This window comes from Stylophora pistillata, chromosome 6 (assembly GCF_964205215.1).
Source record: "Stylophora pistillata chromosome 6, jaStyPist1.2, whole genome shotgun sequence".
Classification (NCBI taxonomy): Eukaryota; Metazoa; Cnidaria; class Anthozoa; order Scleractinia; family Pocilloporidae; genus Stylophora; species Stylophora pistillata.
Genome location: NC_142524.1, coordinates 16,137,463 through 16,151,542, shown reverse-complemented (window position 1 = coordinate 16,151,542; position 14,080 = coordinate 16,137,463). Strand labels below are relative to the sequence as shown.

The 14,080-nt window shown below is 37.7% G+C and overlaps 1 protein-coding gene and 2 pseudogenes across 1 annotated transcript; all 3 read right to left on the bottom strand.

The window, feature by feature from the left end:
- Positions 1 to 618: 618 nt before the first annotated feature.
- LOC148728507 (uncharacterized) lies at positions 619 to 1,922 on the bottom strand (annotated as a pseudogene).
- A 951-nt stretch (positions 1,923 to 2,873) lies between these two features.
- LOC148728506 (uncharacterized) lies at positions 2,874 to 6,023 on the bottom strand (annotated as a pseudogene).
- A 3,277-nt stretch (positions 6,024 to 9,300) lies between these two features.
- On the bottom strand, positions 9,301 to 12,553 carry LOC148728505 (histamine H2 receptor-like). Its single transcript, XM_088724799.1, has one exon. The coding sequence runs from the start codon at positions 11,096 to 11,098 to the stop codon at positions 10,190 to 10,192; it is 909 nt and encodes a 302-aa protein (XP_088580925.1). The 5' UTR covers positions 11,099 to 12,553; the 3' UTR covers positions 9,301 to 10,189.
- Positions 12,554 to 14,080: the final 1,527 nt, after the last annotated feature.

Here is a 14,080-nt window from a genome sequence, read left to right as displayed (position 1 = left end):
GTCCACTAAGGAAATAATATCCGTATTAGTAGTAGGAAAAGGGGGTTTCTGGCACATTTTTAAAATACCCTGAAAAACAGGACAGTTTTGAAAACTGATTTTTTTCATTCTTTATCTCATTAAAAAAAAAACCATGTTTTTCAGGCAAAATGATTGGTGCATTTTTTTTCTTTCAAAAATCAAAGAAAAATTGAAGAATTTTGAGATTTGATTCAGTGGGTTTCTGGCATATTTTTAAAATACCCAGAAAAACAAGGCAATTTTGAAAAATGATTTTTTTCATTTTTTATCTCATTTAAAAAAAACGATGTTTTTCAAGCAAAATGATTGACGCAGTTTCTTTCAAAAATTTAAGAAAAATCGAAGAATTTTGATATTTGATTCAGTGGGTTTCTGGCAAATTTTTTAAAATACCCTTAAAAACAAAGCAGTTTTGAAAAAATTCAATGGCCTCAAAAACAAGGCAGTTTAATCATGTTTTGAAGGACATTTTGAAAAATGATTTTAATTTTTTATCTCATTTAAAAATGAACGATGATTTCAAGGCAAAATGATTGGCGCAGTTTTTTCTTTCAAAAATCAAAGCAACATTGAAGAATTTTGAGATTACATCGATTCTCAAGACAATCTCAAAATTCGTTTGAACCATCAGAAAAAACTAATGACAATATCTCAGAAAAAAACTTATGATCGCGTTATTAATAGGTCTCTTTTGACGATGTTGAGCTGAGCATCAGAAAGAATGAAGATGTGACATTTAACATTTCCTGAACCCGATCTTTTCCTGTTAATTGCAAGATGAACTCCATCTTTTGTATTCACCAATCTCAATCCTGAACCATGAAGATCATTGTCTCTCCTGCTTCTAAGATCGATAAAGAGACCGAATCTGTCTCCAGCATAAAAGTCTGTTACATTCATCGCGCTGTTTTTCTTCCCAAATCTTCTAAAGACTTCTTCCCACATATCTCTTGCCTGCATTCCTTGGCTGTAAATCTTATTTGGAATACCATCAACAGTCAGCTTAACATCAGTGATGTTGGGATTAAACGTCGTTTCACTATTTCTTGTTGCTGCTGTGTATGTCTCATAAAAGAGAAGAAGAAGTCCCTTCATAGACCCCCTTGGAACATTGATGCTCTCATTGATGATTGTGTCGGAACCTTTATCTATTGAGATTGTCTTGAGATGAGTGATATGCTCTTACATGAATCTCTTTCCATTTTTGTAGTTAGAAAGGGTTTCATCAGCGAGTTTTTGGCTGTGAATGACTTCATACTCAAGCTGGATGTCAGTCAATTTATAATAAAGTTTTGTTGGGTCGGATCCCTTCACAACACTACCAGCAGGTGCAAGCCGAAGCTCGAAGATAAGCTCATCGGAAAGAGCTCTCGGAAAAAAGGCACCATGATCTTTCAAAATATCATGATCCAATGAAATGCTGTACATTTTCCTATAAACTTCATTGAGCTTATTTTCTTTATCAACGCCCAAAGTCTTCTTATCTCCAGCGCTGCATCTGATTTTCGAAAGATCTTCAGACTGAATACCTTCACTGAACATGTTTGCCCTCTCATTCTCAGTCAAGAAGAGGTCCTCCCAAAGCTTGAAAAAATCATAACCATCAGTGTCTTGCACAATTTCTCCTGCAAACTTCAAAGTCAGTCGATCGTCAACAGCTCTTGCTACATTGTTCACGAGGAAATTGTTTGCATGCCCAGCGACTGACAAGTGGAAAACGAGTGCGAGCGATCCAGGCACAAGTACTACCCATTATCAAGTTTTGGAACTGGAACCCTAAGGACTTCACCAGGGGAAGCACTATTCGGGTTGAATGTTACTCTGTGAATCACACGGTCTGCCTTGTGAGCGTTTGACATCTTTTTTTCAAAACTCAGGTCAATTCTTTCACTGACTTCCATTTTTATAAAAGATATTTTTAAAAAATGGCAGATTTTGAAGATACTGATCCTCTGTTAGAACATAGTCATGATGATGATGAAAAAGATGATGAGGGAGACACCTTTTCAACTAGACAAGAATTCAACTCCAGGGCCTTCAGGCGAAGAAATTCCAATGACGGCAATGAACAGAGAGCAAGAAAAGGGCCAAAAAACTGTTGAGACATCTTTTATAGAAGGTGATATTTTTGGTTCGCGAGTTTTAACTTCAAATGAGAATGTATGGGAATCACTTACTGCAATTTTTCCTGAGGCAAAAGCTTCAGAACTTGAGGTTTCCTATAGCAAGGAAGGAAGGTTGCAGGTGAAGATGTTTGGTAAAGGCAAGAAGACATATCCTTTGTTTACTGAGGAAAGAGGCACAAATGAGCAGAGGTTGAATCCAAGTCTCTCAAAAGAAATTAAAAAATCACTTGGTCCAGAGCGAGAGGTTTTGATTGCACAGAAGGACGAAGAAATTGAGAAGCTACAATAGTCAATTCAAGATGATCGAGATATTGCTGATGATGAGAATGAAAACCCTGCTATAAGAGAACGAGCAAGAGAAAGGATAGCAGAAAACCAAGAGCAGATTGATGCACTTGAGAATGAAAGAGAAAGACTAGAAGAAAGATCATCGCTCCGTGAGAGAGTTAGAAACATCTTTAAGAAGTATGGTTTTACAGTCTCTGCTGTTGTTTTGGCAGTTGGAACAACGATTGGAGTGATTGTGAACACAGGGTCAAAAGGCTTGAAGACTGTTGCAAAAGGGGTTGGGAACGGGCTGAAGACTCTTGGAAAAAAGATCGCTGGAATTTTACCAGTCTCATTGGTTCAATAGTCGGCTTCGTTTTTAGAGCTGCTGGCTCAGTGATCAGCTTTCTCGGAAAAAATGCTTGGGTTCTGATAATGGGTGTTGCCATATACATGGTTGAGCGATTTCAAAACAAAAGGCGATGAATCAGGATGGCTGAGACCAGTCCAACTGAAATCAATCCAACCTTAATTTCATCATGATTTGTATCGCTGTCGCTGGCGCTCTCGCTCTTGCTGGCACTGGTGCTCTTGCTCTTGCTGGCGCTCTCGCTCTTGTTGTCGCTGGCGCTGGCGCTGGCGCTGGCGCTGGCGCTGGCGCTGGCGCTGTCGCTCTTGCTGGCGCTCTTGCTCAAGCTTGTCTTCGTAGCCTCAGACTGAACCTCAGTTGAAGTCTTTTGAGAAGTAGGTCTCTTGATTTTTGATGAGCCCCCATTCATATGCTTAACTCCGACTGATTTCATATCCAAATTCACTGATTTATTAACCCCAAACTTCATGTCAGAACTTGCCTTCTTCAGCTTGTTATTATACCCAACTGTGCTCTGTGTGTTCAAAAGAAGGTTTGAAGGCATGAGCCAATTACCTGGTGAGATTGCAAGATCAAGTCTGACTTTCGCCTCATCAATCGCGAGCTGAAACCTCTGCACGCTCTTTGAGATGTCTGTCATTCTGATCGCATCCTCAACTAAAACAAGGAACTCACGCTGAGCCTCTTTTGCACTTACTGGTAAACCCAAGATGGATGATCTTACATTGACTTGTGAACCGAGAATACAATAAACAAATGCCTCAATCGACTGATTCAATCTCGCCATCCCGGCTTGCGCCAAGCCTTCTGACTTATCTGCCATGAAAAACTCAAACTGTTTTTCAACTTTAACATTGTCATTCCTTATGAAATATATCAGATTGCCTTTTGCAGCTTTTCCACCTTCATCGCTGAACTTGTTGTCACCAGGATATGGGATTGCAGTTGCCATAGTCCAGCATTTGTGACATAAATGAAAACAGATCCGAGACCGTGATTGCCTCCTTCTTTGAAGGGGAAGTCTGTTCTCGACGAAATTCCAAATTCTGAACACAATCGTAATTATTTTTCATCTGACTGAAAGTTGTGTCGCGCGGGAGAGCCGATTCACTTTGTATTCCACCCATCTCAAAGAGAATTCTTCTGGTTGTGAAATAAATGTGAAACTGCAGAAACGACTTGATCTGTTCTGGAACCATGTCAAGTAGTTCACGAGAGATTCCACAGCCTGAAGTAGCGCACCACACAGCAAAGTTGAGTTGTTGAGGCCAGTAGCTCATATTCGGCCCAGCAAGCCATCTCTTTGATTCTGCGTCAGAGCTGTGCAGAATTTTCATTCCTGTGAATATTTCTCTGAATTTTGCTTTCAAATATTGATTTGGGGTGACAAATATCTTTATCTCTTCATTAAGGTGACTTCTCGCATTCTCGTGAAATGAAACTGCTGGAACCTCCTTAATTGCAGAAGGGTTCAAAGTGAGCTCAATGGGAAATCCTGCTATTCCAAGCGCGCGCTTCATTTCATCATCCCAGTCTTTTCTGATTGATCCTAAGACGCTAGTTTGAACACCATTAGCTTGATTTAAGTTAACATCTGCTTTTCCCTGTTTTTTGCTAAAGAATGTTACCACAGCTTCGAACTTGCTCAAATCTGCATTCGGATATTGTGCTTTGAAATCATTCTAGGCTTTTGTTCTTTTTTTCTTGGCAATTCTTTTTGCTGCATCTGATCTTAACCACGCAGTTAACATTTTAATTTGTTTTTTTAAATCAAAATGGTTTTGTTGACAATTATTGAAGTTTCAAATGATTTCACAGTTCTCTTCAAAGAAGCTCTTTTGAATCTTGGCGGGCATATCAGGCTGGTGAGCTGTTCTCTTTACAACTCATGGCACAACTTGAGTCACTCTGGAGAAATATCTATATTTGATGCTCAGGACAATTCATCTGTAAAGACAATTCCTGAAGGAAATTATTCACTGAAAAGCCTTGGCGAAGCTCTTGAGGATAGATTGCAAAACGAAGGAGGCAAAGTTCGACTGAATGCCACGAGGGCAAATTTGGAAATTAAAAATCCTCAAAACAAAAAGATTCTTCTTGATAATGATCTGGCTGATCTTCTTGGAATTAAACGGCGTTTGCAAAAAATCAATTTTGTCAAAACTTTTTCATCATTTAACAACTATCTTGTCCGCTGTGATCTTTTGGATGACAATGAAAACCTTTTCAATGGAAAGCCGTCACAAGTTCTTGCGTGTTTTGACATTGCAGGAGAACCCTTTGAGAGGGTGAACTATTTTTCTGAAACCCCATCACCGCGAAAAATATCTCAAAGGAATGACATCCCATCAATGAAGATTTCTGTGACTGATAAAAATGATAAAATAATTGATTTTAATGGAATGCCAATGAGATTTGAGTTTGAGATAATCTATTATTAAAAATGTCTGCTGAAAATATTTTACCAAGTGCACCACCGCTTTATCCTTCTCTCCCAAATTCGAGCTCTGATTTCAGGTTGAAAAAGATTTGTGATTGCCAGAAGGAAATTGAAAATGAGATTTCACATCACCAGAAAGTCGCAAAATAAATACAAGAGAGTTAAAGCTGTGTGTCGCATAACATCGTCAGTCACATCCATCACGGCAGCTCTTTTGTCGATAGGTGGTTTCGCAGGTGCTTTGAGCGGTGTGGGAGTTAAAATTTCTGTGCCTTTGAAATTTAAATTATTCAAATTCGCCATCTTTCATCATGCCAAAATTTCTCTCACAAATAACTTTTTCTGGTCTGATCTTCTTTTGATGAAATTTCTTTGATTATCCAGCGCATATTTAATAGCAGAAGAATTCGAAATTCCACAATCTTTGGCGGCTTCGCCGAGTGATTGATATTCTTTGCGAAAACCGGTTTCATCACTCACTTCAACCTTCCGTTTGTTTTTCAAAGGACAATAGCCGAGCATTTCTTTCAATTCTTTGCTTGGAATCTTGTTTCTGTATTTTATTCCACAGCCTTGGGCAATTTCTCTGAAATCTTTTGTGCTTATTGGAATCAAATTTTTCTTCTCTTCCATTTTTTATATTTTTTTAAAATATTTTTTATATTATACAAAAATGTCAGGAAGTCGAGAAGCGAAGCGAGAATTAGAAATGGATTAAGCAGACAAAGAATTCCGCTTTTTCTGTAAATTTCGAGATCCAGCAAGAAAAATAAAAACACAAACAGTGAGAAGATTATTAAAACCATTCGAATTGACTCTTGATGATTATGATCTTAGCGACGAAGAAAAGAGAGAAGTTGACAGAAGACTCAGAAAAAGCAAAACTTTTCTCGTTCAAAGGCGTCTTGAAGCCAAATATCTTGAACCGAGAAAGGAGTATCAAAAATGGTCGAGAGACGAGCGTGAAAAGATAACAGGCCATCAATTCACAATGTTGTACATAGATTTTGATCTCATTCACAAGATAAAAAATAAATTTTGGAAAAATAGAATAGAAGAAGATAGATTAAGACTGAAGAAAACTTATCGCTTTCCAAAAGATATTGATGAAGACCTCTTTCTGCTTTTGACAGATGAAGAAATAAAAGATCACTGCGAAGGCGGGCGAGGGAAGCTTAGAAAATTTCACAATTTACTTTGAAAAGAAAAGCAGATTTTTATAATTACTACACTGATCTTATTCCAGCAAATTTCCAAAAATAATTTTCTTAAGCTGAAAAAAACCGAGATAAAATTTTATGAAAATATAATTTTTTTATATTTTTATAAAGAATGGAGAACTGGAATGTTAAAGAATTAAAAGCCGAGGCAAAACGACTCGGGCTAAAAAATATTCAAGCCTCAGAAAGCAGGAGTTGATTGAGTTGATATCAAACATTATTGACCACCCAATTCCAGCAGATTTCAATGCTCCAGTTCTCAGATCAACAAGAAATTCTGGGCAGCAGGGAACACAGTCGCTAACGCTTGATCCACAAGAACAAGGGAGAAGAGAAATAAGAGAAATTAAAGAGATGCTTGAATTGAGACCATACGTCACCACTGCGGATGACGCGACAATAACAGATGAATGGAACGAGTTCGTTGAACACTACGAAAATAATCCATTTAGCACTAGCGCTACAGTTCGGGACAGCGGACGCTGGCGCGCCCACGAGTCAGCATCTGCATTGAGAGGTTTCGCAAGACAATTCAGAATAGATGGAGTTGAGGGTTTTGGGCCAAATCAATTCATGCAGGAGGCAAAACCGGCAGTTTTGAAAATCATGAGAGAGAACCGCCAGACAAGACTCAAGATGATTCTTTCTTGCGAGATGAACAGGCGAGCTATGGATGGAGAAGTTCAGTATCTTGACGCTTATTTTCACACCAACACAATTGAAAATCTTAATGCAACTGATGAAAGCGAAACGTATGAAAGATTTGTTCAAACTATTCAGGAAAGAATTGAAGAATTCAACAATAACGGAAGTAACTGGGAGTTTCACAGAGTCATTTCACTTGACTTGCATCTTGTAGAGTACAACCCTTTGAACGGCAGCTCTTACATCGAACTTCCGAAAGAGCTCAAAGGAAAAAAAGCAATAATCAATATGGAAAATCAAGATAATGAATGTTTTAAATGGTGCATTACAAGAGCGCTTTATCCAGTTGAGAAAAACCCTCAAAGAATAACAAAGATTCTAAAAGAACAATCAGATCGACTCGACAGGAGAGGAATCAACTTCCCGGTTGAGCTTGACAAGATAAAAAAGTTTGAAAAAAAAACCCGAAAATATCGCGGTAATCGTGTTTGGTTATATCCAAAAGAGCTTCATGATCCTCACAACGATTATCCTCTTGCTCCAGAGAGAATCATTATGAACTCAAACAAAGTTGAGAAACTTGTGCCAAATCTGAACGATAAGAAGAAATATATCATTCATCACCAGAATCTCAAACAGTGCCTTGAACTCGGCTTGAGACTGAAAAAGATTTACAAAGGAATCAAATTTGAAGAAGAACCTTGGCTGAAAAGTTGTATAGAACTCAACACAAATTTGCGCACGAATGCAAAGAATGAATTTGAAAAGGATTTCATCAAGTTGATGAACAACTCTGTGTTTGGAAAAACAATGGAAAAAGGCAAAGCTTTGGCTGATGAGACAAGCCATCTGGCAGATTTATTTGCCTGCACCTAAGCATATCCCACGGCCAACGTTTGATGTTGATTTTCCAAATGCAGTTTATCAGGCCGATCTTCTTTTCCTTCCTCATGACAAACTTTTTAGAAGGGTCTATAAATATGCATTGACAGTGGTCGATGTTGCGAGCAGATTCAAGGCTGCTGAACCTCTCAACTAAAAGAATCTTCTGAGGTCTCACAGGCTTTCCAGACAATCTACAAGAGAGGACCATTGAGATGGCCAAAACTTCTTCAGGTTGATCCTGGACGTGAATTCATGGGTGAAACAACTAAAGAGATGGCAAAGCATGATGTGAGAATTAGAAGAGGAAACGTAAACGTTCATAGAGATCAAGGGATAGTTAAGCGATTTAATCGAACTTTGAGTGAGCGCCTTTTAGTTTCCAATACGGCCAAGAGATGAACTTCAAAGACAGAACGCGATCAACAGAATGGGTGAAGAGGCTTCCCGAAGTTGTTTCAGCATTAAATCGTGAGGAGACGAGATTGACTGGAAAGAAACCAATTGACGCAATCAAAGAAAAGGTGGTTGACGCAAAGAGTTCAACTTCTTATTCAAGACCTGTTGGCTTGAAAGAAAAGAGACTTGAGTATTCAAAAAACTTGAGATATCTCTATTCTCCTGGCGAGTTAGAAGGTGGACAAAGAAGAGCAACAGATCCAATCTGGTCTCCAAAAGTTTTCAATATCGAAAAAGCACTTCTAAATGAAAAAGAACCTGTTCTTTACTATCTGAAAGATGGACCAAAGCGAGGATTTGTCAGAGAAGAGCTTCAGATTGTTCCACCTAAAACTGAGCTACCTCCTGAAGGAATTCGATGAGGAGAATGCTTCATAAGCCTCTATGCGTTTTTTCTGAGATATTGTCATTAGTTTTTTCTGATGGTTCAAACCAATTTTGAGATTGTCTTGAGAATCAATGTAATCTCAAAATTCTTCAATTTTTCTTTGATTTTTGAAAGAAAAAACTGCGCCGATCATTTTGCCTTGAAATCATCGTTGTTCATTTTTAAATGAGATAAAAACTTAAAATCATTTTTCAAAATTGCCCTGTTTTTCAGGCAATTTTAAAAATGTGCCAGAAACCCACTGAATCAAATCTCAAAATTCTTAAATTTTTCTTAAATTTTTGAAGGAAACTGCGTCAATCATTTTGCCTAAGAAACATCGTTTTTTTTTAAATGAGATAAAAAATGAAAAAAATCATTTTTCAAAATTACTTTGTTTTTCAGGGTATTTTAAAGATATGCCAGAAACCCAAATCAAATCTCAAAATTCTTCAATTTCGCTTTGATTTTTGAAATCTTAAAATTCTTCAATTTTGCTTTGATTTTTGAAAAAAAAAATGCACCAATCATTTTGCCTGAAAAACATGGTTTTTTTTCTTAAATGAGATAAAGAATGAAAAAAATCAGTTTTCAAAACTGCCCTGTTTTTCAGGGTATTTTAAAAATGTGCCAGAAACCCCCTTTCCCTACTACTGTATTTTCTCTTATAGAAAAACGGGATTGCATCCCGTTGTCGCCTACGAAGTTGCATAATTTTTCATTGCATTACGGGGGGGAGGGGACAACGGCCATCTAGGCGTATTTTGTTCGGAGTTTTCGATTTTTCAGAAAAAAAAAGTGCGATAGAACTTTTTGATATAATTTTGGAAAAAGGTTCATTAGAAGGGTCCTTTAGAAAAAATAAAATGAATTACGAAATTTTGCAACTGTCGGCGGATTCTGATATTTAAAGTCAGTGGCTCTTAAATGCGACTAGCAACTTAATGGCTTCTCCTTGTCATACAAAATGATAAAACATCAGCAAAATGTCGGATTGAACTCTGATATTGACATTCTATCTGCTAAACACTTGTAATTAACCAGTAAGGTAGAATATTGTCATTTATGATAGATTGAAAACTTTCAAACGTTTTATCACTCCATTAAATTCAATCACGTAATTGTTTGACCTCAATGCTCACTCTCTGCATGAGAACCTTCAACGCTTTGGTCTTTGTGTAGGCAATATTTAACAAGTCAATTTTAAGGATATTCCTCAATTAAAAGAAAAATTTTCGAATGCTTCACTTTGTCATGTTTCAGGTCAAGAGAGGCTTTAAGTCCACTAAGGAAATAATATTCATATTTTCTCTTATAGTCTATGCCATTTACCTTGACTAATTTCAAAACAAACAAAAAAAGACGATAAGAGTTCTTGACTAATCGTTTACACTAACTCTTCAGAACGACCAGTGAAAAACTTTTCTGATCAACAGGATGTACCGCGCTTGTCTTCGGCAACATAATGCAACAAAGGCATCTTTTTACCTCCCTGTTGATATCTCGCTTGAAAAAAGAGTACGCCAATGGGTTGATGGCAGAGTTCATCACCAATATCGGGATTTTATAGTCGATATCGTTACATGATGGCTGAATCTTGAATAAATAAATAACACTGCAGCGAAAATAAATCCCGTAACACGCAAGAAACAATCCTATTACAATCCCCATCATTATAATCGCAGACTTTTCTTGGTTTTTGAAAAACACCCGATGGTTATAACGTAACTGTTTCGCTAACAAGCTAGCGGCGCGGTAATGCTTAATTACAACTTTTATCATGGATACAAAGAAAAAGGTTAACATCAAGCTTGGGAGGGACTCAAAAATAAGAAACAGATAAGTTAAAATTTTGAACAGAAGCAAATTCTTGAAAAGAAAATTGTGTAGTGTAGAAACAGCGATGAGGGCAAAAGGAATTATCCACGCCATGAAAATCATGAGGATAACTTTGCGACGCCTCATAAATGTCAAGTAGTTTAAAGGATTCACGACAGCAATGTAGCGATCTAGGACTAAACTGCAAAGATTCATCACGGATGCAAAAGCAAAGAAGGTCCTCACAGCCCATTCAATGTTTCGAGCGGATGAATTATCGCAACCATTCACCGACTCGCATATAAACCACGTAGGAACAGCCATACTTCCAATACTCAAATCCGCCACTGCGAGCGAAACGATGAATGCGTTAGTTTTGGTGCGAAGCTGCCGTTTGCTGCAAACAAGAAAGATGATAAATCCATTTCCAGTTATGGCCAGGATGGAAAGGGACCAACTGACAATCCAAACGAAAGTTTTCATTTTACGATCACGGACGATGTCTTGCTGGTTGTAGATACCTGCCGCCTCTAAAACTTTGGCGTATTTAAATTACCTTACTGACGTGCTGTAAGTGTCATCGGACGAAAAATTAATGGTCTTTATATGCATCTTAAACAAAATATCTTCATAGATACCTGGTCATCTTACGCTTGTAAAAGTTTGTGTCTGCTAACTGTGCACTTTTTTATTACAAAAAAACACAGAAGAGTATTTCGTTGATTCGTTTGTTTTAAAGCCATCTGTTATTATTATTATTATTATTATTTTTTTTTTTTAAATACGGGGGGAAGCAATAAAAAAAGTCGTGACTTTCATCAGTAGCGCATCCCCTCTTGCCTTCACTCCCCCCCAAACAAATTCTTGTTTTGACCAATCAGAACGAGTTTTTTGTTATTATACACACCTGTTCTAGGCCAATATTTGTATCCAAAACCTGTTTTTCTTCGTGAGCGTGGGCAGAGACTTTCACTGTTGATTATTTCTAGGCGTGACAAGCAGCCATGACAGTTTGACAACCTTAGAAAGACTCCAACGCTAATTAATTAAAATAATTTAGGAAAAAAGTACCTTCGCGTTCCTCATTAGAATGCTAGAAAATAACGTCGTTTTGAAGATTGTGTGCGTTAACAACAGGGCAAACCAGAATGTCTCTCCTGGTGGTGAATGGGTCCATAAAAGTTTTTTTTCTTATAATCAAAATATCAAAAACAGCCGCCAAAATATTTTAACCGAGTGTTTTGTTACATTTCCTACATTTTTACACCGGTATAAAAAGAAAAAAAATCATAACCAACTGACTATGCTATGACTGGGACATCTTTCTTAGATTAATCCAAAATTTTGCATAGTCATACTCTCTATTACGAGCAACTAACGTTTAGGCTAGATTTTGGAGAAGATAATATAAATTATTTTGAAATTTCACCTTGATTTAGTTACAGTAACTGAAGAGAGGCCTTAAGTAAAATAAGTTTGTGTAGGAGCGGAAACTGGAGTTTTTCCCGAAGGGGGGTCCAACCTCTAGTTCCGAAAACACAAAAATTTTCCTAAACATCATAGCCTGAATGAGCTAAGATAGATCTTTGACAAGAAAATTTCAAATAACTTACATTTAATAGCAGGGTCGAATCAAGGGAGGACTTGCAGAAGGTGTGCATAGCGCATCCCGTCCTCCTCCCCCTGAGATGACCTGTGGCTTTATGAGATTATTGGAATTCTGCAAGAAGTAAAAAAGAAAACTAGGCAGTTTACTTTTTCGTTGCTGAATTTACAAAACATGACACGAGGTTGAAGAATTTATGTTAATGCCTTACAAATGGTAGTTTTTTAAAGACATTTTGACACATTGACTCATTACGGACCTAAAGAAGTCAGGTAGGCTACATCAAGAAAAAAGGTGATTAAAAAGATGGATTTGTACCTTTTTTAAGGTATATCGAATGGCTGGATGTATTCATCGACTGTAAATAGTGCCAAACTTTAACTTCAGCACAAAGTATGTACGCTGCGTTGAGTTCCGAAAAAAACCTCAATAATTTGCCATCGAGGTTCTCATTCTCTGAGCAAGAAAATTTTGGCGATTTCATTTTGATTACGGTTTTGCAGAGGACTGCTGAGAAACGTTTAAACTTTCCATGAACTCTCCTGTCGTCTTGGTTTCCTTGAAGCCCCTATCACAGGCTTACCATCTTAAATATCTGTGGTTTCGGTTTTCTATGGTTTTGGGTTCCTGTGGCATTTACATAGCCGTTATCAATGTAGTTCAAATATCTTGCCTCTAGAATCTGTCCCTAGTAGTCAGTCTTCAAAAAAAAATCAGCTCCAAATAAAGATTAATAGTTCATTACTTGTTTGGAAGTGTTTTTTTCTGCCAGAAAGCCTAAAAATCGCTCGTTTGGGGCTTTCAAAACTCGGCGGTTAATTCGGATCGCTCTCCCCAGTGAAGAAATGCGACAAAGCAGGCTTTCCCACCGAAATTCAACAGGCCACAGAGGGATTATCCAGCTGTTACGGTGACTCGGTTTTGAATCATTCCATTCAAGGGTTTACGAGAAAATGGAACGCAAAGTCGTAGATTTGGAGCTGGAGCTCTTCTAGGGATCGGGACATGATGGGTACTCAAAGGAATTCCAAACATGCGTTTCGGTTATCGTATCCAACACTCAATGGTTTTTCTTGAGAATGTTGTCAAAAACTATCTCAATTCTTATTGGTCGATCTTGGCTCACAATATCCGCCGGAAGTGCAAAGTAGCGCCTTTGGGTCCCCGACAGGGAATACAATTTTTCACATTTTTCTACCTCGGGTAGGGTGGCTGGGTCCGAAACTCGATAACCGATACGCAGAATGTCAGTGCTTTAATGTTCGACTTTTTACAGAGCAAAAACGCAAAAGCGTGGTGACGATTCCCTCTCCGTATATCTTTTCTTAGAAAATCGTGATCGAATAGAACTTCATGCAGTGAAGTTCATTTTACTCATCATCTTGTGAATTATCAATAATGTATTCAATTTGGTGGAGTGCTCTTTACAACACCTGTTTTAAAGGCCAACTGATGTCATGATTCCCTACTCCGTTTGCGGTGAAACACTAATGCCACCTTTTAATCTTTATGAGCTACTGACTGTAAATATCGGGAATCCGTCGACAGTTGCAAAATTTCGTAATTCATTTTATTTTTTCTGAAGGACCCTTTTTGACTTGAAAATATGTCATACTGGACTTTTTTAAAGGCCTTTAAATGGCCTTCAACGGTTCGCATTGCATTTTTGACCAAATAGCCCAAACTCTTTTAAACATGGACCCGCCGCTTATATCGAACCATGATAGAGAATTGGAGGAATTAAAATACAACGATTAAGCTTTAAGATGATGTATATTTTGATCTATAAATATACATGGCAGACCTCTTCATAGGCCACTGAAGTTGACCTTTATTTTACCTCTGCGAAAAAGATGCGA

Excerpts from the sequence above, each read along its gene's own strand:
- LOC148728505 (XM_088724799.1), bottom strand. The coding sequence starts at position 11,098 with ATGAAAACTTTCGTTTGGATTGTCAGTTGGTCCCTTTCCATCCTGGCC.